General features: G+C 40.8%; 1 protein-coding gene across 1 annotated transcript in view; it reads left to right on the top strand.

The window, feature by feature from the left end:
* LOC124553629 (ras-related protein Rab-18-like) overlaps positions 1-18,480 on the top strand; it is a 73,594-nt gene extending 55,114 nt beyond the window's left edge. Inside the window, exon 6 of the mRNA XM_047127491.1 lies at positions 17,939-18,480. Within this exon, the coding sequence (XP_046983447.1) occupies positions 17,939-18,055 (117 nt within the window). The 3' untranslated portion in view covers positions 18,056-18,480. The remainder of the gene's footprint in view (positions 1-17,938) is intronic.
* Positions 18,481-23,485: the final 5,005 nt, after the last annotated feature.

Raw genomic sequence — 23,485 nt, 5'->3', positions numbered from 1 at the left:
CTTACGAGCAACCTTGGTCAATTTTAGGTGCTGTATCTTGCAGACGAGTTTCTAGATTACAATGATGTTCCTTTAGGTCAAGATTTTTTCCTGTGGGGTCCGTAACACCCTTAATGAAAGGGAGGAAAACTTTCAATGTTGCAAGCACTTGTACATAGCTATAATTCTTGTGCAATGATATTAATGCTCTTTTTACCAAAGTGAATGAAAAACTATTCTTGAGCAATGCATTGGACAGTGGTTTAATTCTGCAACAAGCAGTACTTATTGCAAAACAGAAGTAATTAGAAGTGTGTGTGTGTGTGTGTGTGTGTGTGTGTGTGTGTGTGTGTGTGTGTGTGTGTGTGTGTGTGTGTGGAGCCCTGTAGGTCTTGAAGGTGTTCATCTGAAAACCTGGGGATGTCAACCATATAATCACACCACATTTATCACTGTTGTAATTGTCAACAATCCACTGTAGTTTGAGTAGTAGAGGTATTCATAAATACTATATCAGAAGAGAAAATTAGCTTATTACAATAAGTGTTTCCAGTCAGTATGAATTGTTCTAGGACTATATTTTCCACTTGGAGCTCAGTTTTTATTCTGCTATTGCAATTTCTTGAAGTCATACATAAGTATTCTATTTCACACATGTGTAAAAGTTACAAGTAATGGTAACCTTTTAGGATTGTGTCCCACTTTGTATCACTGGTATCACTTACACAGGCAACATATATACAGGGTGGTCCATTGATAGTGACCAGGCCAAATATCTCACGAAATAAGCATCAAGTGAAAAAACTACAAAGAACGAAACTAGTCTAGCTTGAAGGGGGAAACCAGATGGCACTATGGTTGGCCTGCTAGATGGTGCTGCCATAGGTCAAACGGATATCAACTGCGTTTTTTTTTTTCAATAGGAACCCCATTTTTTATTACATATTTGTGTAGTACATAAAGAAATATGAATGTTTTAGTTGGACCACTTTTTTCGCTTTGTGATAGATGGCGCTGTAATAGTCACAAATGTATAAGTATGTGGTATCACGTAACAGTCCGCCAGTGTGGACGGTATTTGCTTCGTGATACATTACCTGTGTTAAAATGGACAGTTCACCAATTGCGGAAAAGGTTGATATCGTGTAGATGTATGGCTATTGTAGTCAAAATGCCCAACGGGCGTGTGCTATGTATGCTGCTCGTTATCCTGGATGACATCATCCAAGTGTTCAGACCGTTCGCCAGATAGTTACGTTATTTAAGGAAACAGGAAGTGTTCAGCCACATGTGAAACTTCAGCCACGACCTGCAACAAATGATGATGCCCTAGTAGGTGATTCAGCTGCTGTCACGGCTAATCCGCACATCAGTAGCAGACAAATTGCACGAGAATTGGGAATCTCAAAAACGTCTGTGTTGAGAATGCTACATCAACATTGATTGCACCCATACCATATTTCTATGCACCAGGAATTGCATGGTGAAGACTTTGAACGTTCTGTACAGTTGTGCCACTGGGCACAAGAGAAATTACGGGACGGTGACAGGTTTTTTTGCACGTGTTCTATTTAGCGACAAAGCATCATTCACCAACAGCGGTAACGTAAACCGGCATAATATGCACTGTTGGGCAATGGAAAAACCACGATAGCTGTGACAAGTGGAACATGAGCAACCTTGGCGGGTTAATGTATGGTGCGGCATTATAGGAGGAAGGATAATTGGCCCCCATTTTATCGATGGCAATCTAAATGGTGCAATGTATGCTGATTTCCTATGTAGTGTTCTACCGATGTTACTACAAAGATGTTTCAGTGCATGACAGAATGGCGATGTACTTCCAACACGATGGATGTCCGGCACATAGCTCACGTGCAGTTGAAATGGTATTGAATAGCATATTTCATGACAGCTGGATTGGTTGTCGAAGCACCATACCATGGCCCGCACATTCACCAGATCAGACTTCCCCAGTTTCCTTTCTATGGGGAAAGTTGAAGGATCCACCGACAATGCCTGACAACGTGCATCAGTGCATTGTCAATGTATGTGTGAACATTACGGAAGGCAAACTACTCGCTGTTAGAGGAATGTCGTTACACGTATTGCCAGATGCATTGAGGTTTACGGACATAATTTTGCATTAATGTTGTATTTACAGGTAATCACACTGTAACAGCATGCGTTCTCAGAAATGATTAGTTCACAAAGGTACATTTATCACATTGGAACAACCGAAATAAAATGCTCAAACGTACCTATGTTCTGTATTTTAATTTAAAAAACCTACCTGTTACCAACTGTTCGTGTAAAATTGTGAGCCATATGTTTGTGACTATTACAGTGAAAAAGTGGTCCAACTAAAACATTCATATTTCTTTACATACTACAAGAATATGTAATAAAAAATGGGGGTTCCTATTTTAAAAAAAAAAAAAAAAAAAAATTGATATCTGTTTGACCTACAGCAGCACCATCTGGTTTCCCCCCTTCAAGTTACGAAAGTTTCGTTCTTTGTAGTTTTTTCGTTTGACGCTTATTTCGTGAGAGATTTGGCCTGGTCACAATCAATGGACCACACTGTGTATGTAATGTAATGTATGTATGTATCTGTCTGTCTACATACCACTACATACATGCACTCATATTACAAATTCAGGTCCCCACTGTGGGTAGTGTGTGGTGTTTGGGCTAATCTCTGGAACTACTGCAAGAATTTTGACATCCTATTTACTAATAGATAGATTCATGAGGAATGTTTGTGTGTATATTCTATAATTATAATAATGATGAGAGTAATTTAAAGGGGCGCTCCATATTGATTTACAATTTTGTTCCCCATAATTCACGGTATGTCATTTGACTTACCATTATAGTTGAAAGTATGTAGTTATTGGCCTACCTGTAGGTGGCAAGACAATCACTAGAAGCATAATCCCTGCACAGTCAGCCCATTATCCCAACTGCTGTCATTACGTGAGTGGACAGTTTGCTGTGCAGTGTGTGTGCACCGTCATAACTGCTTTTACGACACAATGATCATCCTCAGAAAAGTCAAGAAACCATGGCTGCCTTCAGTGAAACGGGAATCCGGGTACTGCCACATCCACCATATTCTCCTGATTCAGCCCCATTAACTCTGGTACACCCTCCTAGAACCACTTTCCTGGAGTCTGTTGCACCCAATACAGGACACCCACTCGCACTCCGAGGAACTTAAGGAAGTGATGTCCGCGCAGAGGTTTATTCGTAGCTCCAAGCAGGTTGCAATCAGAAATGACCAAGTTTATTGTAGGTGTTACTTTTAGTTTGATGTCTGACATACCCTCCTACAGTAGGTGAGTAAAATATTGAAAAATGCTTTATTACATATTAGTCTAGTGCATAATTTCATGACAGGAGTGATATGTAGAAGTTCAAAATACTTCTGTTGCTTATTTTTGCTGATTGTGATGTTCTTAGATTCGCAGTTAGGGTTACGGCTGTATTTTCCAACTAAGTGATGAAACATCGTCTCCCGTATCGTGCAAATTTTTGTTGTCACGCTGTCAAAATTGCACATGATCTCATTGAAATTGGGAACGTATTGGCTACAAAACCAGTTTTTCAAGTGGCTTAGTCCTGGCCCTTACTATAGGAAATTGCGATTAGAAGCTTCTTAAACATTCTCATGATTATGTTTACAGAAGTATTTTGAAAAATAAATATTAACAAAATTTTTAGTGCCAGCAAAAGTGTCTTAGCAACAAACAGTTCAAATAATTTATTGCATTGCTTATTACTTTGTGAATTTTACATGAAAATGTTGACATAATAAAGAATTGTGAATAAAGAAATTAAGAATTTTTTGTTGCTTTCAGTTACAAACATTCCAGTGGCAAAGTATTATGACGATAATGTCTTCAAAATCGTACCAAAGGTTTCAGTAATTCTAAATATTTACAGTTTGAAAGATTGTCAGTACATCTACATCTACTTGCATCTACATCTACATAGATACTCTCAAATCACATTTAAGTGCCTGGTAGAGGGTTCATCGACCACCTTCACTAGTCCCTATTATTCCAATCTCTTATCGTGCGCAGAAAGAACGAACACCTATATCTTTCCTTACAAGCTCTGATTTTCCTTATTTTATCATGGTGATCGGCCCTCCGTATGTAGGTCAGTGTCAACCAAATATTTCCACATTTGGAGGAGAAAGCTGGTGATACGAATTTTGTGAGAGAATCCCTCGGCAACTAAAATCGCCTTTGTTTTAATTATGTCCACCCCAAATCCTGTATCATTTCAGTAACACTCTCTCCCGTATTTTGCAATAATACAAAACGCGCTGCCCTTCTTTGAACTTTCCGATGTACTCCGTCAGTCCTATCTGGTAAGGATTCCACACTGGGCAGCAGTATTCTAAAAGATGAAAGACGAGTGTAGTGTAGGCAGTCTCCTTAGATCTTTTAAATTTCCCAAGTGTCCTGCCGATAAAACGCAGTCTTTGGTTAGCCTTCCCAACAACATTTTCTGTGTGTTCCTTCCAATTTAAGTTGTTCGTAATTGTAATTCCTAGGTATTTAGTTGAATTTACGGCCTTCAGATTTGACTGATTTATCGTGTAACTGAAGTTTAAGGGATTCCTTTTGATACTCGTGTGGATGACCTCACACTTTTGGTTATTTAGGATCAATTGCCAATTTTTTCACCATTCGTATATCTTTTCTATGTCATTTTGCAATTTGTTTTGATCATCTGATGCCTGTTCTAGTCGATAAATGACAGTGTCATCTACAAACAACCTAAGACAGCTGCTCAGGCTATTTCCAAAGCATTTATATAGATAAGGAACATTTCGGGGAATGCCAGAAATCACTTGTGTTTTACGTGACAACTTTCCGTCATTACTACGAGCTGTGACCTGTCTGAGAGGAAATCACGAGACCAGCCACATAAGAGACGATACTCCATACACACACAATTTTGTTAGAAGCTGCTTGTGTGGTATAGTGTCAAAAGCCTTTCAGTTTCCTTTGTATTCATTTTTCAAATGTTCCTATAATGTAACTGTGTGTTTCACTTGAAATTTGTGTTGCATAAGAATTTCTGTTCCCCTGGCTTTGAAATTGGCTCAGCTTAAGTATGTGTGCACAAAGTTTCAATATGTATAATTTCGTAATTGTACATGTTAAGTGAGTTGATAGACTTCACCTTTTGCAGGCCATTATTACTAAAAACAATTAACAATCAGTGATTAATATGTGTGACAGAAAAAAGTAATCACAAATGTAGCTCAACATAATGAATGTTATTTTCAGGGATTCTTCTTCAGCTGCAACTTAAAATGTGTTTGTGTACATAAAAAGAACTCAATCTGTTGCGAAGAAGTAACAAATTAAAAGGAAGCATGTGCACTTCGAGTCTCTCTCTCTCTCTCTCTCTCTCTCTCTCTCTCTCTCTCTCTCTCTCTCTCTCTCTCACACACACACACCCTGCCACAACATCCCACCCCACTCTACTCCAGTCTTACTCTCTACAGATCCCATGGTCCCTCAGTCAACAATACAGCAAGTTAGTTTCACACTGTGCATTGTGCAACAGAAAAGACTGTGTGTAGTGAAATTTATGAATGTGATGTACTATCAGTTGGAAGAATCTACTTTGTACATCTGATGTGTATGGAAGAACCAAAAAATACATGAAAAGAATAGGAAAATGAAAATAAGTGACAACTCACAATCATATATTTGTAGAAGCTCGCATAATTTTTGTATGCAGACTGAAGTGAAGAATGAAAATTTTTACCAAGACTGGGATCCGATCCTGCCAGATGCACTATCCACTACGTCATCCTGGCACGGTTTCTGTGCGCAGCTGTGCAGACTGCCCTATTGTGCCTCTCTCCTGAAAGTAAATTATCCTTTGTGGGCTTTAGGTAGGATTACTAGTTTCGTTTGATGCTGAGGTGCTATTCCAGTACTGTTCTGGCTTCTGCACCACTTTTTAGCAGCAGACACAGTGGCTGCACTGAAGACTGAGACGGTGTGGGGTTTTACAGTTGTTTATTGAACTTTCTTTACAATTTCTCCCTCGTTGTCGCTGCCCAGCCCTGCGGATCCCTCCGCCTGGCTGCTGATGTGGAGATTCTCTGACAATGCGCACGACGCGCGCCGCTGATCGCACTCGCGAGCCTCAGGCCACCAGTGCTCCGCTGAAGCCAGGATGCCCTGTGGTTGAGATGAACTCAGCGCCGCTCGGCACCCCCAGTACGGGCACGTCCACAGATCCGCGTCGCCCTGAGGTCAGCTGCCAATCCCTGCTGCACAGGTGGCTGGGAAGCTGTCAGTGGTGAAGTCCGTGAGGTCCCGTCGTGGACGGACCACGTGCTGTGGGGCCAGGTTGGCGTGAAGTCTGGGCGTCAGTCCCCGGCGGTGCCTGTGACAGAGACCACGCTGCGGCCAGTCCTGCTGGAAGTTCTCGCCGTAGTCAGCTGTGGTGCCGACAGAACCCGGGCCGACCTCCAGAGCTGAAGTTGACATCTGGCGGCGAACGGATGACTCCTATGAACTGGAACACACTTACGGAATCGTCACCTACGGAGATTGAACATTCGGACACAGACCACGTCCGTCCTCAGATGGGAACTGCTTCCTAATGGCTTCTGTCTGTTGCTGCCTGTGCTCCACTATTTATATCCGGCAGGAGGATGTTTTTTACCCTCGGTGGTAACTTTTTGTTATTACTCCCACAGTATATTGCAGTGTAACTTAGTGTGCTGGCCTCACTTCCCCTTACTCAACACTCTCCTGGCTTCGCTCGATCTGTGTGCGTCCTTGCGTCAGCTTGTTGGTAGACTGCTGCTGTCAGCAAGGCTATCAGTGCCTGCCTACTGCGCAACGCGTCGGTCACCGGCATGCCTCTGTTTTGCCATTCTCCACTGCACGAAGCAACGCTTACTACATGTGGCCGCAACACTGCCTCCTCCTAAAAATTAAATTCGTCCCCGAATTTACCCTATACGTTAACTATAGTTCTATCCTATATTCTACTTCTTCCCTAAATACATCCAGGTTGTCCTGACTCAGGCCCTACTGGTAATCTATTCTACAGGAATCTCGTGGAGCGGTCTTGCATTAACATGCTGAATCCTCCATTTTAATAAGACATATACCACATCGATAAATACAATCGACACGGTAATAGTACTGGTTGAAATACCAATGGTCACTACCAGGTGTACCAGTATGAAATGAGCGTGTTGTTTTTTTTTAGTGAAAATGAAACACTAATTTTGAATTGAAAAGTAAAAACATTTTATTCAAAGTACTGACCATTGCTTTTTATACATTTTGACCACTTTTCTGGCAATTTGTGGACACCACGCCAATAGAAATGTTGGTCTTTTGAAGCAAACCAATCGGACACCCAATTTTCGACTTCTTCGTAGGAATTGAAGTGTTCCTCAGCCAATGCGTGTCCCATTGATGAAAACTAATATTAGTCCGAAGGGGCCAAATATGGTTAATACGGCGGGTGGGGTAGCAGCTCCCAGCCGAATGTTTTGATTGTATCCTGAACCAGTTTTGCTTTGTGTGCAGGTGCATTGTCTTGTAAAAAAATTACTTTTCCATGTCCTCTGGCCCATTCTGGTCTTGTTCCGATCAATGCTTAGTTCAAATTCCTCATTTGTTGTCTGTAGCAATTAATATTCACAGTTACCAGGTTTTAGAAACTCGTGACACACCACACCTTTCTGATCCCACCAAATACAGAGCATTGTCTTCTTGCCGAATCGATCTGGTTTTGCAGTCGATGTTCATGGTTGTCCTGGATTAACTCATGATTTTTCCCGTATAGGATTCTTAAAATAAATCCATTTTTCATTCCCAGTAACAATTCGATTCAAATTGATTTTCTTTCATGTCTTTGAAGCAAAATTTGACAAATGGTTTTTCGGTTTTCCATCAGTCTTTCATTCAATACATGTGGCACCCATTTTCCACATTTTTGGATCTTCCCATAGCTGACAAAAGGTCAGAAGTTGTTTGTTGTGCAACATTTAGCATTGCTGCCATTTGCTTCTGACTCAAAGTATCATCTTCATCCAATATTGCTTGCAATTCGACGTCTTCGAACTTTTTTGGTGGTCTTCCACGTTCTTCATTTCTTACATCAAAATCATTATTTCTGAACCGTTGAAACCATCTTTTGCGTGTTGCTTCTGATGGAGTATGATCACCACATGCCTCGACAAGCATTCGATGTGACTCTGCAGCAATTTTTTTCAAATGAAAACAAAAAATTAATGCTTTCCGCAAATCATCACTTTCTGGTACAAAATTCGACATTAACACGATGAAAACATATGATGTTGTTTGTTCCATGACTTGATGTATACTAAATATCCTTGACAGATATCATACAAACCAAACAAAAAAATAGGCTCGTTCACAACAAATGTTCCCTATTGACACATTTGTATCTTAATGCTCATTTCTACATTTCCGCCTGGTATCGTACTCTTGCACATACCTTAATAATTGCTGCATTGAAATTTGACCTTTCTTGGAATCTACTAGTTTATCTGTCGTTTGCAATAGAGTAGCATCCCAGGTGTTGTTAATATACGTCAAATTTTCTCCTGGAGCGATGCTGAATGACTCATCTGGCCAGTACGTCAGATGAGTATCTGTAACCTTGGTGACACCTGCGACCGTCGCTGGTAAGCTGAAATGATCCCCTACTATTTCACAATTTGTCCCGTTGATGAGAAAACCACTGTCCTGTAATTCCATCTCCGTGGTTGCTGTCCAATTCCCATTGTCATAACACTTGGCTGATATCTTCTCCGTAGCGAGTACTGAATACAACCAATGCCTCCTAACGCGTTGAAAATGTGGCGTAGGCTTCACTATTATTCTCAGACACTCAGAAGCTCTTGCTTCTGCCCTAAATAACTGGATCTCTCATGACCTCTTGCCCGTGATAACAACCCGTGATGGACAAATGGAAACTGACTCCGTTACACATCTACTCAACTCTAAGCTCGACATAGTAGCAGGAGTATCACTCCCCTTAGAAATGAATAAAACCTCCTGTGTCCTGAACTGTACGCCCTTCCCCATGCGCTCCCATCTGACCAGATAAGGATGCACTGTGTAACAGTGATACTGTCTCCTCACACTAGTTACTGGAAATCTAATCTCTATATACATCTTAACTAGATCCGTTGTTACCTTAATCCTAGACATATGCTAAAAAAGTGACATACTCACTTCAATTATCGGCACTACGTGCTCTGCCCCCTCTGGAAACTCTCCCTCTGCCTGCTTCAGACTCTGTCTGAATTTTTCTGGTAACATTCACACTCACCTGCTCGTGCAATGCGTGATGTACTGCCTCTTGCAACTAATCCATATTCACTCGTGCATCACCAATGCTGTTAAACAGTTCCCGCACCAATTTAGCCATTTCCAGCTTCCTTTCCACTATATCCAATCGCGTTTGTACCTGTTCCAGATCCGTATTCAATAATTCCTGTTTGTTTTATATATGCTTGTAACCCTGTAGCCATCCCACGTACCACACGTGTCACATTCAACGACTCTGTTCCTAATCCCCGTATCTCTGTTGTGTGTATATCCACTAACTTCCCTATGCTTTCCTCGCTGTCACAAACAGCTGTTAAAGAATTGTTCAAACCCTCAATATTGTCTCTATCCGCTGTTCCAAAAATTGTTTTCAGCAACTTCCCACCTGCATTCAACCGACCGCTCTTTACTCTTTCTTCTCACTGGAATCATGCTCGCGACTTGGCGCAGTTGTTCCCTTATTTCCTTACATGACCTATCCAAAGCCTCGTACTCTTCTTGCACGTCCCGTAATATTCTGTTCTTAGATGCAACCGTTTCCACACTGGATACCACCTCCTGTAGCTGCCACATCTCGTTCCTTACCTGCAGTATACTGAGTGCGAGCCGAAGCGTCGACTCGTGAAGACCACAGCTGGTTGTTGCCCGAACAACACCCCGCTTCGCAACGGCATATCCTGTACTTGGCCAGCTTGTCAGCTGCCAGAGGACTACACCCCATACTATCCACTTGTACCCCATCCTGCGTCACGGCTTAACTCTACTAACGTGAACCGCTGTTATCTTGGTAGGCAATTGTAATTTTGCATTGACAGGTGATGTCATTTCCACTACCTGGTACGGTTCGTGGAACTTGTTTGTGAACTTCTTGGTTCTCCATTTTGGAACGTATGGATTAGCTAGTAGCACGCATTGGCCTACTCTGTACTGTGGCAACTTCCTCGTGGTACCTCCCAACCGTTCTTGTCATTCCAACGCTTTCATGTTAGCTCGTCTAACTCTCTGCCGTATTTCCCTAATGGTTTTCGCAAATTGCCTTACATGCTCGCCCTCCGCTCCCAGCCTTGGAGAAGCATGTCAAAAGGTGATAGCATCTTCCGTCCATACACCACTTCCTACGGCGACAATCCTGTCGACGTATGTACCTAACTATTGTATGCACTGGTTGTGAATTGCAAGTACACATCCCAGTCGGTGTGTTGACTATTTACATAGTGACTCAACATCTTAGCGATCGTGCAATGCACTTTCCCTGTTCGTCCGTTTGCTTGCGAATTGAATGTACTACTCCATAGTTTCTTTACCTTCAGTAACTTCCACAGTTGCTTCATCAGATCATACGTGAAATTAGTACCTTGATCAGAGATTAAGGACTGAGGTATCCCATACCTGAGTAACCAATTATTAACTAAAGCTTGTGCCACCGTAGTTGCTTTCTGATCTGGTAATGCGTCCATGACTAAATACCTAGAAAAGTAGTCAATCACTGTTAACACATACTTATTCCCTGCTGCACGCCTATTAAATGGGCCTAATACACCAATTCAGATTTGTTGGAAAGGTCTGTCTGCCTCTGGTAATCTTTGAAGCTGAATTTTTTGATGGCTCAAGTCCGCACGCTGTGTGCGTGGCACACAATTCCTGACGTACTCGTCCACGTTTTGACGTCGTGTCCTCCACCAAAACTTCTCCACTATCCACCTATCTGTAGCTCTTCTCCCGTCATGTCCTGAAAGAAAATGGTCATGCACCTGTTGCAAATATTCAGATCTTAATGCTGCTGGTACGACGACGTGCGGGCCGCATTTTGCGACATGCAAAGTAACCTGTCCTGTACTAGGAACTGCGGTTGCTTTCTGAACAATTGGCAATCACTATCCACGGCTTGTGCCCTTTTCCACTCATCTTCAGTCACCCCTGTTACCTGTAATACTGCCACTTTCCTGCTCAATGCATCAGCATTGGCATGTTTCACACCTGGCTTGTGTATCACCTCATAATCGAACTCAGAGTTTCTGCACCCATCTCACTAGCCTACTCGCTGGGCTTTCAGACCTAATAACCATTTCAGAGCTGAATGATCCATCACAACCTTAAACCTTCTACCGTACAGATAACATCGAAAGTACGAAATCCCATATATTACCGCTAACAATTCCTTCTCCGTCGTGGAGTAATTTGGAGTAATTTTGTTCCGCCTTGTTAAGTTGACGAGACGCGAACGCAATCGGATGTTCTTTGCCATCAATTTCGTGCCCAAGTACAACCCCAAGAGCGTGATTAGACGCGAAAAGTCTGGAAACTTCAAAACTGGATCTGATGTCAGTATCCGTTTCAACTGTTGAAATGCTTTCCCACACTCTGACGTCCACTGGAAGGTAACATCTTTTCTTAGCAACTTAGCAAGTGGCCTTGCTATTTCTGCGAACCCCTGTACGAATTTTAGATAATAGCTCGCAAGACCAATATACAATTGCAGTTGTTTAACCGTTTGCGGAACCGGAAAATCTCGTACTGCAGAAGTGAGACGAGGATCTGTCCGTACCCCGTTTTGACTCATAACATTCCCGAGATAGTTTACTTGTGCTTGCGCAAAATGGCATTTGTCCAAACTTAATGTTAGCTATGCTGCCTCTAATCTTTTAAACACCTCCTCTAACCGTTCCACATGCTGCTCTATATCTCTTGAAAAAACTGTGTCATCCAGAAACACCATGCATTTTTTCGGTTTCAACCCACGAAGGACTCCATCCAACAACTTCTGAAACGTTGCTGTAGTGTTTCTTAGTCCAAACGGCATTCTTTTATACTCGAAGTGAACACAATGTGTCGTAAATGCTGTTTTTGCCCTGTCCTATGGACATACTTCAGTCTGATGATAACCGCTTCGCAAATCCACAGTGTTGAAAAATTTACACTGCCCTAGGTTGTCTAATGTTTCTGTGATATTCGGAATCAGATATATGTCCGCCACCGTCCGTTCACTCAAATGTCTGTAATTGCAACAAAAGTGAAATTTTTTTTGACCTGTCCGGTGTCTTCTTCGGAAGTAGGACCACGCTACTAGACCAAGGACAATTACTGTGCTGGATTATCCCATCTTCCAGTTGTTGCTCTATTAATTGCTCTACTACTCGTTGTAATTGTTTCGATAGTCTGTATGGGTTATGATACACCGAAGCGCAATTCCCTGTCGAAATACGATGCTGTGTTATCGGTGTAGCAAGTAATGTAACCTGTGCTTCAAACAATGCTTTATACTTTAGTAATAATGCTTCCATACCTGAATGATCATTTCCTCTCAAATGATTTTTACCTTGTCACGAAGTGCAGACGTGCTGACGGTTTGCTTTACATCATAATCTAGCCTCAAACTATCGATGTCCTCTTCATCCATTAACTCCACTGTGGCTATTACTAATCCCTTCGGCAGATCGACATCATCCTGCCCGAAGTTATCTAAACTCACCGGAACCATAAACTGGCCATTTATGTCCGTTACCTGTGATACACTCCTACGAATAAAGCAATGCTTTTCTTCTAAAACCTCATTACTCGGTAGTGGCTCTACCAAGAATAACCCCTGCTGTGGCACATCGACATACACCGGTACCCAGATGAGCTTCCCTGTATCTGTTCGTACTTCGTCACACGAAATCACCTTTAATGCGCTTCTACGCAGTTCAGTTGGTATCACCGTAGCTAACGGGGCATCTTGTGACTCTGAAACATTTGCAGTAGCTGTACTCATTGAGAACAAGTTCCCATGGAGTTTCAGCGTATGTTGCGAAAGGTCAATTTTGGCGTGATGTTTAATCAGAAAGTCCAACCCAAGTATCGCTGAAAATCCCTGTCTCACAGTTGACAACACCTCCATTTGCTCCCGGAACAACACATTCCCTATCTTAAACTTGAGCTGTGCTGTCCCTAGTACATATAATTTTTTATCACATACTGCGCACAATCTGTATCTCGGAACTTCCAATCCTTTCTTGCCCACAAGGTCCACACTGACAACTGATACATGCACGCCAGTATCCACTAAAACTCTTCGCCACTTATCTTTTATGCAAACCATCAAACTACAATCCGCCTCTTCGTGCACTCTCTGAGTACCTCTTTTTACTGGGAATGCCTCCTGATGGCAGGAACACTCCTTTTTTTGTTTAACAGTTTTTTACCTGCTGTATCATTAACCCATTTTGTGGCTTTACACAGCCGTGCCTTATGCCCTATTTTCTGACAATTGAAAGACTGTAGTTCCCGACATTGTCCCTTAAAATGACCTTGCTTCCCACAACGGTAACACTCTTTGAAGACGAAAAAATTTTCTTCTCATTGCGACTTCTAGTGGCGCTATCCACATCCTGCAAATGTGTAGCTACGCGCAATGCTGCTGCTAAGTCACTTGGATTTTCCATCCATATCCGGTATGAAAAATCTGGAGAGAACCCTCGCAAAGATGCGTCTAAAGCTCTGTTCTCTGCTGCTTTCAATGGAACTTCATTTGCACTCACATCTTGCGATAACTCATACGCGTGTGCATTCTTTCTCCTAATTCTGTCTGAAAATTCTTCTACCGTTTCACCTGTTTTCTGCATCATCTTCCCCAATTTTCCTCTAAAAAATCTGGCAGTGTTTTGTTTCCTAAACCTTTGCAATAATTCCTCGGCCAACTCTGTGAACGCAGTAGCATCCTTTAACCCTTTGTGGTATGCCACATAAGTCTTTGCATCACCTGCTAACTGTAACCTCACCATTTGCAAACGCATTTCATCCGACCAGACACACAGTCTAGCCGTACTACGTACGTTACCAATGAAAACATTCACATCCTCTGATGTTTTACCCGAGAAGGAAGGTATCAAATTAGCTGCTGAACAATCTGCCACAACGGAAAAGACAGTACCCTTGCATTCTACTCTATCGCTTCCCGAGCCTGATGGAGTATTTTGCAAGAATTGTTGCTCCATCGTCTGCATGTGCTGCTTTCGCAACTTTTTTTTCTTCAGTTTCTTAACTTGCTCTGTCAGTGCGACTACGGTGTTACTTGTCGAGGTTGCATGTTTCTCTGGCATTTTCAGTGCTAGTATACCTCACCTCACAAAAATAAAATTGTATAACTCAGAAGCAAGTGAATTCCTACCAAGCCATCTAGACTTAGCACATTGCCCCATTACATGACCATAGAAGCCACAAACATCACAAGTGCTTGGTACAAATTTATTGCAAGGAGCGACGTGACCTGTTAATCCACACAGTACACATTTAGATGGTACTAAGTTAATGTGACTATCATTCCCACAAAACTGTGATAAGTCTACAGGGCTGCTAGGCCTTTCAACTGACACTCTCACATCCCTTAACGCTACCCTCGACATGTCTTAGCTACACGGAAAACACAGAGAGAAGGCAGTTGCTGGACTCACCTTATTCGGTGTTTCTCGGTTGCTCAGCACGGTGCTAGTCAGTTGTGGCGTGGGTGCGCCTGACACCACTTGTTATGGCTTTTGCTCCACTTGTTAGCAGCAGACACAGTGGCTGCGCCAAAGACTGAGATGGAGTGGAGTTTTACAATTATTTATTGAACTTTCTTTTAAAATTTCTCCCTCGTCGTCGCTGCCCAGCCCGGCGGATGCCTGCACGTGGCTGCTGATGTGTAGATTCTCCGACAATGCATGCAACGCGCACCGCTGATTGCACTCACGAACCTTAGGCCACCAGTGTTCCACTGAAGCCAATATGCTCTGCGGTTGAGATGAACTCATCGCCGCTCGGCACCCTCCGTACGGGCACGCCTACAGAGCCGTGTCGCCGTGGTGTCAGCTGCCGACACCTGCTGCATTGCCGGCTGGTAAACAGTCCGTTGCAATGTCAGCGAGGTCCCGTCGTGGACGGACTACGCCGGGTTGCCGTGAAGTCCGGGTATCATTCCCGGGCAGGGCCTGTGACTGATACTACGCATCAGCCGGTCCTGCTGGAAGTTCTCACCATAGTTAGTCAGCCATGGTGCCGACTGAACCCGGGCCGACCTCCAGAGCTGACGTTGGCATCTGGTGGAGAACGGATGACTCCTGCGAGCTGGAACAGACTTCCGGAATTGTCACCTACGAATCTATATTGTCAAAGATCCTTTATCTCCACCTTCATGTGGTATACCTCTCTTGAAACGCATTTATAGGTGTATGTCGTTATAATCTTCTCTTGTTCCTTATGCTCTTGACCCCCATTTAACAAAATCACACTTTTATAGCTCAAGGTTTGTGCCTCATGTAAATAAGTGAAACATGTTTGGTTACTAGCAAAATAAACATGCAGTTGCACAATACCAAATTTTTCTTATCTACGTGATAAATAATAAAAATATAATACTCTACTTGAAAAGTAGTCACTTTCTAAACAAATCTGATATCAAGTATTTCATTATGCAGCTCTCTCAAGTCATTTATGTTTCCAGTGTGAAAAGCTTTATACGAAAGTTCTTCGGTTGTGATCAAATACTTGCCAGCCATTGTGACCGAGCAGTTCTAGGCGCTTCAGTCCGGAACCGCGCCGCTGCTATGGTCGGAGGTTCGAATCCTGCCTCAGGTGTTGATGTGTGTGCTGTCCTTTGGTTAGTTAGGTTTAAGTAGTACTAAGTCTAAGGGGCTGATGACCTCAGATGTTAAGTCCCATAGTGCTCAGAGCCATTTGAACCATTTGATCAAATACTTAACCTGCTTGCTACTGTTGCTGTAGGAAGCAGCAACAAACACAAGTCCTGGTGTTAAGACATTGACCAAGTGGGAAGCAATTCTCACATTAATTTATGCCACATGTAGTTAGGAGTTTGTCTTGGTTATTTCAAGATCCAACTGTGCAAAGTTGACACTATGTGCCTTTTACAATCTATTACATGGTTACTAAACTGATCAGCACAGGTGGCGCTCGACACTTCGAGCAAAATTAGGCAAACGACAGTGGTTCCACATGAGCCTTATGTACATTTTGCTACAATGACAGAAAGTTTAAGAATTGCAATGAACTTTGATAGTTGACAGGACATAAAAAAAACATTGAATAAACCATAAAATAAAATGGCATTAGATATATATTACTTTCATTACAAAGCGGTCTCCTTCACGGTGAAAATAATCAGATAAATAAATATAACAATAAGAATTACATTTTAGTGGGTTATTTTTAAAATATAGAATATAAATTCTTTTAGTATGTTACCTAGATTTAATAAAAATGTTTCATTTCACTAACTCAGTCCTTGCAAAATTGAGTCTGGCAGACAGGATAATGCTTTGTAATTGCTTACTCACTCTTATTTTAATTGGATTCTGTTCTTTGTTTTTTATTTATATTAGATATAAACCATATATCATTGATAATGATTATAACTGAATTCTACAAACTTTAAGAATGTGGGGGAAAAGATAGATTGCTACTTACCATGTTAAGTTGCAGACAAGTGTAATTAAGACACTTACATAAAGCTTTTGGCCATGGCCTTAATCAGCAAAAGAGAACCCCACACTGTTCATACTCACAAGCAAGCATACCTAGCAGACACGTGACCACCAACTCTTGGTAGCTCGGGCCAGAGTGCAACTATCACTTGGGATCGAAGCAGCAGTGTGGAGGGGGAGGGGAAGGGATAGTAGTGTACGGGTGGGTGGAGGTGGGGGGAAAAGGAGTGGGGGAGGGGAATGTTGGGCGAGATTGTTGGCAAAAGTTGGAAAATAATGAGAGTGGGTGAAGAGAATGTTGAGGAGATAATAGCTCAGAGGGGGGGTGGAAACTTTACTGTAGGGTGTGGGGGCAGCTGAACATAACATGCCGAGTGTCACTGGTTGCTTCACAACCCGAGTGTTCTGCTGTTTTCCCCACCTCCCTGACCCATAACCTCCTGACTCTGGTCCTTTTGGCATTCTAATCCCTGCACGTTCAGTCAGACAGCAGTCCTCTCCCTCCCCGACCTGTACTCTCCTATCCCTTATTCTTCCCCCTCACTTCCATATTGCTGCTTTACGTTCTGGCCCGAGATGGAGAAGTTGGTGATCGTGTTTGCGTGAGGTGTGCTTGCTTGGGTACAAATTGTGTGTTTTTCTCTTTTGCTGCTGAATTTTGTGGCTGAAAGCTTTGTGTAAGTGTCTTTCGATTGCGCTTGTCTGTAACTTAATGTCACCTTTACGGCAAGTAGCAGTCTTTGTTTTTCTACATGTTGATAGTCCTACCTGGAGTTTCCATTGTTTTTTAATGATTTTAATTACTTTCAAATTGCTTGTTTGCAATGTGTTATCAACAGTGATAATGTAATGATAGCAGAATTTTGGCAGCATTAAGAGGCTAGAATGGGTTTAACCATTCTTATTAGTTACAGTGTCTACATGAGGCATAAGGAATACATTGTGAAAATTTATTTCATGATCACAGTTTCCAAAGTATAATATTACTAATATTGCCCATGTTTGGCTATGTGTAAGATTGTTTTTGGTGTGCTATTATCTCATCAAATAATTAGGGAACTGCTGGTAATAAGCATCGAAGAAGTGATAAGGTCCTAGCTGTTAAGTTTGAGTAATTTTGTGGTTATACTTCATTCACAGATAATTGAACAGCCCGGCCTGTGGGAGACAGGAGGTCCGGGTTCGATCCACGTGCGAGAAGAGGACAGTGGTGAAGGTGCTCCGGCCTGTGCTGGGTGGAAGTGCCGGCTCGTCTGAGGTCTGCGGCCGGCGCGTCCGCCACCTGGGAGGGGTGTGCCGGGACGCGCGCGCTTGTGTAAATGGAGGCGTATCTGGAGACTCCTACTGATATGGCATCATGTCCTATCAGTTCTCATTTTGTTACACTGACTAACAAGTTGTGTTGTAATGTCTTTGGGATGAGCGGGAGGGAGGGGCTAAGAGAGATGTAACAACTGTATCATATGGTTGATTTTTAAACTGTCATTTTTATCAGTACTGTCATGTGCAGTCTTGTTTACAAATGGATGCTTTTTAGAAGTTTAAATGCATGTTTGATATTAATTTTGTATAATTGTGTAGTCCACAGCACTTGGTAAATTATATGTATATAGCATAATGCATTTTTGTATGTTTCAATATGTAGAAATCTGAAATAAATTTTGCGAAGCTCGTACCTGTTACACGTTGGCCTAACAGCTGTCTTGTGAATACAGAGAAAGAGCAATGTTATAGTGGGCATTCCCTGTATTGGACCTGTTCGTCATCTTTGTAATGTTGTTGTTATTATTATTATTACTATTATTTCTCCTTCTAATATTACTATTAATAATAATAAAGGATATTTAAAAGCACTGAGTGTGGGACCATGATGAAAAAGAACTGTTTTATGTTGAGAAATGTGATGGTATTTATAACTGTTTATTACAGTCAGGTTGTCATTAGAGGCTAACTTCAAATCTCTGCAGCTCTGTTACAGTATAATGTGTTAGCTTCAGTGCTATTTATGGGTTGGCTCAACATAAGATACTTATTCCACTGCAAAATTAAGAAATTACAGCTGTGACTATAACTAAAAGGTTTAAAATTTACATGAATGCTGAGTATTTTAATTTGATTTATCATGCACTTTTTATAGTACATAACCACACCTGATGTGTGCTGGGTTTTGGTCTTAAAACATGTGGTTATGCATACAATACTATATCACTCCTGGTGATGTAGTCCCACTGCAAACTTGGAATTGAGGTTTTGGAGTGCAGACAACCACTAGAATTACAGAATTACTTATGTAAGTCTTTTGCACATATCCTTGTCTGCGTACTCGTCAACTCGTAGTACACCAGTTCAGTTTTCACACACTTATGCTCGCATCTTAATAAATTGTTAAACTGCTGGGAGTTTGACAGTCCTGATATAATCTTCACACAATAAATCTCGGGGATTTATTGAAAAATCGCAGATTGACACACTTGCAGAAATTGTAACTCAGAGCAATCTGTTCTTTCCACCTTTCAACTAATCAAAAAAAGATGTCATTTTTGTGGGCCCTCAGACATTCGTGTCAATCTTAGTACAGCAGGGTGCATGCATAATATTTCGTGAAGTGGACTGCATTACATGATAGTGAAACATCTGGAAAACTAGAAATTTTCAGGGAAAAGAATTTACTGTTGCACTTTAACAAGTAATTCTTCTACGGAATAATGTTGTCAGTCAGGTAGAAACAATTTCCATGTTTACCTTTTCTGCCTGTCTGCTATTTTACATTAAGTGATCAAAAACATTGGCAGCTGCTTTCTGCCCAACTTTTTGTACTAGACGAGCTTAGTGTGGAATGATGAATGTAAATTTTTGTCATGGCATTGTAGTGATGTACATCATTAATCCTTTTGAACAGGGTATTGTACAAAATATCACCGCCTTCAAATTTTACTTAATGTGCATCAAAACAGTGAGGCTATATTTCATTACTTTACTGATTTTGTTTAAAGTGGAATTAAGTTGTATAGAGCACATTACATCAAGATTAATATTTCGAGTGTGTACCTTGTGCCTTTTTAAAAGGCATGAATGCGGTGTATCATTGAAGCTACAAGTCTCTCATGTGTACTAAATTCAGTTTCATGGTTTCAAATGTGAACAATTTTCTCAGTTAATTTTCTTCTACTGGTACAACAGTATTTAGTTTTTTAAGTATTGTGTGGGAGCTAAGATTGTCCCCAATGGTGGCTGTCTTCCCATCCTGGTGTTTCAGAATTGGGAGAATCGTATTCATAAACCTATCCTCAAATGCAGTGTGGTTGGATCCTCCAGACTGTGTATGGTTGTCTGATATTTGGGTTACATCCTTTCCCCGAGGTATTCCATGTATGTTTGGCATGTACCTACATGTACTGAAGTAAACTGTCCACCAGCACTGCCACAAAACATGAGATGCACTTGTTTTTGTGGAGTTTTGAGTTCTTTCCAGTTACTTAATACCAAATTTTATAATTACTTTCAAAGAACAAGCACCATCTATGAGATTGGTTTCATCTTAGTTCCAAATATTGGAACTTGGAATTCCAACACTAACATGCTGTCACAAAGTTACCCCATTACTCTGTCGAAATAACTTTTTTTACTTTCCAATGGCTGGAGAAAATGTTACTCATTTCATTTTTATTTTATTTTAGGGAATGGTTGACACAAACAATTTTCTTTATATCAACATCCCTCAGTCAGCTTTCAAAGCTCCGTGTGTTAGATGAGTTTTCAAGGAATTTGCTAACATATTTTTCCACCTGCAAACAAAATAGCTTTGTGACCAGATCAGGTGTAATGTGTGTATTTGTAATTTCCACCACTGATGTGAGCTCAATGCAAGAACACACACAAGAACAAAAAGCTATGTGCTCATGGTACAAAGTGAAATAGTGGTCACAAGGTTGCCCATTTTTGTGTATGTTTAGTATTTGCAACAGTAAAGTACCATTTACCTTCAAAGCCAAGAAATTAAAATATTCAAACAAAATTCTGCACAAGTATTGTACCAAAGGGGACTGCTATTAGATCTAGAAATGACAATATGCAGTGGCTGCAGAAGTACACAAAAAGAAACAGTACAGGCAAATACATTCATGGGCTATGATACATATAAATACACATTTGTTTTTTCTAGGCATCTTCTGGTGAAACAGCTGTACAGGCTATTGTATTCAGTTCTGCTCAGTCTTTGACTCACCAGAGGGATGTTTACCTTGGCCCGTGTATCAGGTTGTGTAATTGTTCAGTTGTTTCAAATGGACCAGTCTCTCTCTCTCTCTATCTCTATCTCTAATAGGGAACACAAACACCGGCTACAGTGACTGGAAATAGCTTTGGTAGTTAGTTGCGCTGGTACTGTCTTCATCATTTTTATTATTCTTTTCTGCATAAGCGAAATGTTTTTAGGAGAGCTCCTTAAAAAGGGATGCCAAATGCCACCCTGACAAAATGGCATAGCTTTGCCAACTTTAAATTTATTTTTTCATTTTTAAAATTTTTATTATTTTTTTTGTTAGGTACTAAAGAAGGGTTAACAGGACTATATGGGAAGTTCGAACAGACAACTGCGTAAACCATTAAGAGGGGATGTATACCGCAGTACAAAACGGACTGGCAGAAATTTCATGTGTGTACTTTGCTGACTGATGGTTTTGAATTTGTCTAATTGTGTGCATGTGTGTTATTTTACCTGTGTGAATTCGTCAATACAGAACTTGTTTTATGTTTGATGTAATAGTAATGAGATACCACTAATAAATGGGAAAACCCCAGAGATGCAAGGCAACAGGGAGAAGGCAACAAGCTGTTTGTAAATCATAAGAGCAATAGATAATATATGTTGCAATTTAATACCTAGGTATTTGCTCATGTGAAAACTGAAAGTTGTTCTAAAGTTAGCGTGTGAAAATTTGTAACTTTGAGGAACAACTTGTCTCGATTCTTCACTTGTCTGTTTTGGCATAGTTGGTGAAAGAACTGTGTGATCTGACACAAATGGAATAAGTCGCTCCAAAACGGTTCACAGTGTGCTTCACATGGTGGCATCCGTCACTTAGAACAACTCTGAGCATTGTCGGAAGTCAGTGAGGGACCTTTGAGAAAAAAAAAAAATGCCTTGCCTGTGGTCTTTCATATCTGATAAAGAAGAGACATTGTAAATAGCAAAACACACACGCACACACAAGATAGTTTTCTACTTTTTGTGTGAAATAAACTGACTTGAAAAACTACAGTAATAGAGCAGCATATCCTGCTTCCTAAAACCAGTTCGCTATGTTTTTATATATTTTCTGAAGCGCACAAACTTCATTTTGAATTTTAAAATATTTGCGTAGCACATTATTCATTCTTTTCAATTTCCTATGGTACGTAGAAATTACTATTCCACCTGTAAGAATGTCCATAGTTTTACTATCTCTAGTAGTAAGTTCTGCCATTGCCAGTTCATCGCTGCTGAGTAAGTGTTTACATTTTGGAGGAGATTCACTGTACAGTACTGGACATAAGTGTGCTGTGGTATTTCTGTATACAACCACAATTGGATTGGATGCTGCTTTCCATGATGTGATACCCAGTATTAATTGACCTTAAATTGAATATCATGATTAGTTTGTTTTCTGCAGGTGTGGTAAAGTATTTATCCTCTCCTAAAGTCTACTAGTGGAGATAAAGGACAATCTCTCGAAAACATACTGTCTTAATAATAGAAACATGATCTGTATGCAGAAGAAATGTATTCTAAAAGAGAAACAAAATATGATCACCATATATAGAGACAGTTAGATTTTTCAGCTTTTTGCAAAGAATGAATGAATTAGTGAATGACTGCAAATCTACAAAACACATGTTAAATTTGAAACTGAAAATGAGAATATCCGGTTACATGAATGCCATAACAGTTCTAGAGTAAATAGGTGTACAACTACAAGACAACACAGAACTGAACAATCTGCGGATGGCCATACTAACATTTGCATTTTTAAGAAAATTTGATGCCAAATAGTCAAACAATGCACTAGACACAGCGAACCGATGGAAAAACATCTGGCTTAAATGGAAAAATGTTTGTGAAACATGCATTTGTTCTAAAGATTTAAACCAATCATGGTCTTTACATGTCAAGACTATACTACTACTACTACTACTACTACAATAATAATAATAATAATAATAATAGTATTTATTGAGCATCAAATGGCTTAGCATTGGCCCAGAAGCAGCAATTGTTACATTTTTAGACATATTGAGAAGCAATTTTTCTGAATGTATTACATATACACTCATGATTTTAACATCATCATCTTATATAAAATGTTTCAATGTAGTAATACTTGGTTCATAATTTCAGCTCAACATCCAAGAAACTGTGATTCAGAGAAAAACAGTATCTGAAAGAATTTGCCCAAACATTTAAGAAGTACGTGTGTCGTGCAATTAATTTAAGCACTGTAACAACATACTTTGACAGTGTCAGGTGTACTCGCCATTACCAGTGTTTCACCCAGCACTGCACTTATGAAGACTGTTCTGTGTGTGTCCAGCTCTACAATTGTAAGAGTATAAATAGGGAAAGGGGGGGGGGGGGGGGTGCGAGATGTGATGTTTCTTTCTGCCTACATTTGGGCAGCCAGTCATCCTGTTGTTTGTTTGTTTATTTAT

Source organism: Schistocerca americana, chromosome 11 (assembly GCF_021461395.2).
Source record: "Schistocerca americana isolate TAMUIC-IGC-003095 chromosome 11, iqSchAmer2.1, whole genome shotgun sequence".
In the NCBI taxonomy this organism is placed as follows: Eukaryota; Metazoa; Arthropoda; class Insecta; order Orthoptera; family Acrididae; genus Schistocerca; species Schistocerca americana.
Note: the sequence above shows the minus strand (reverse complement) of the source record. Positions and strands in the feature narration are given on the sequence as shown.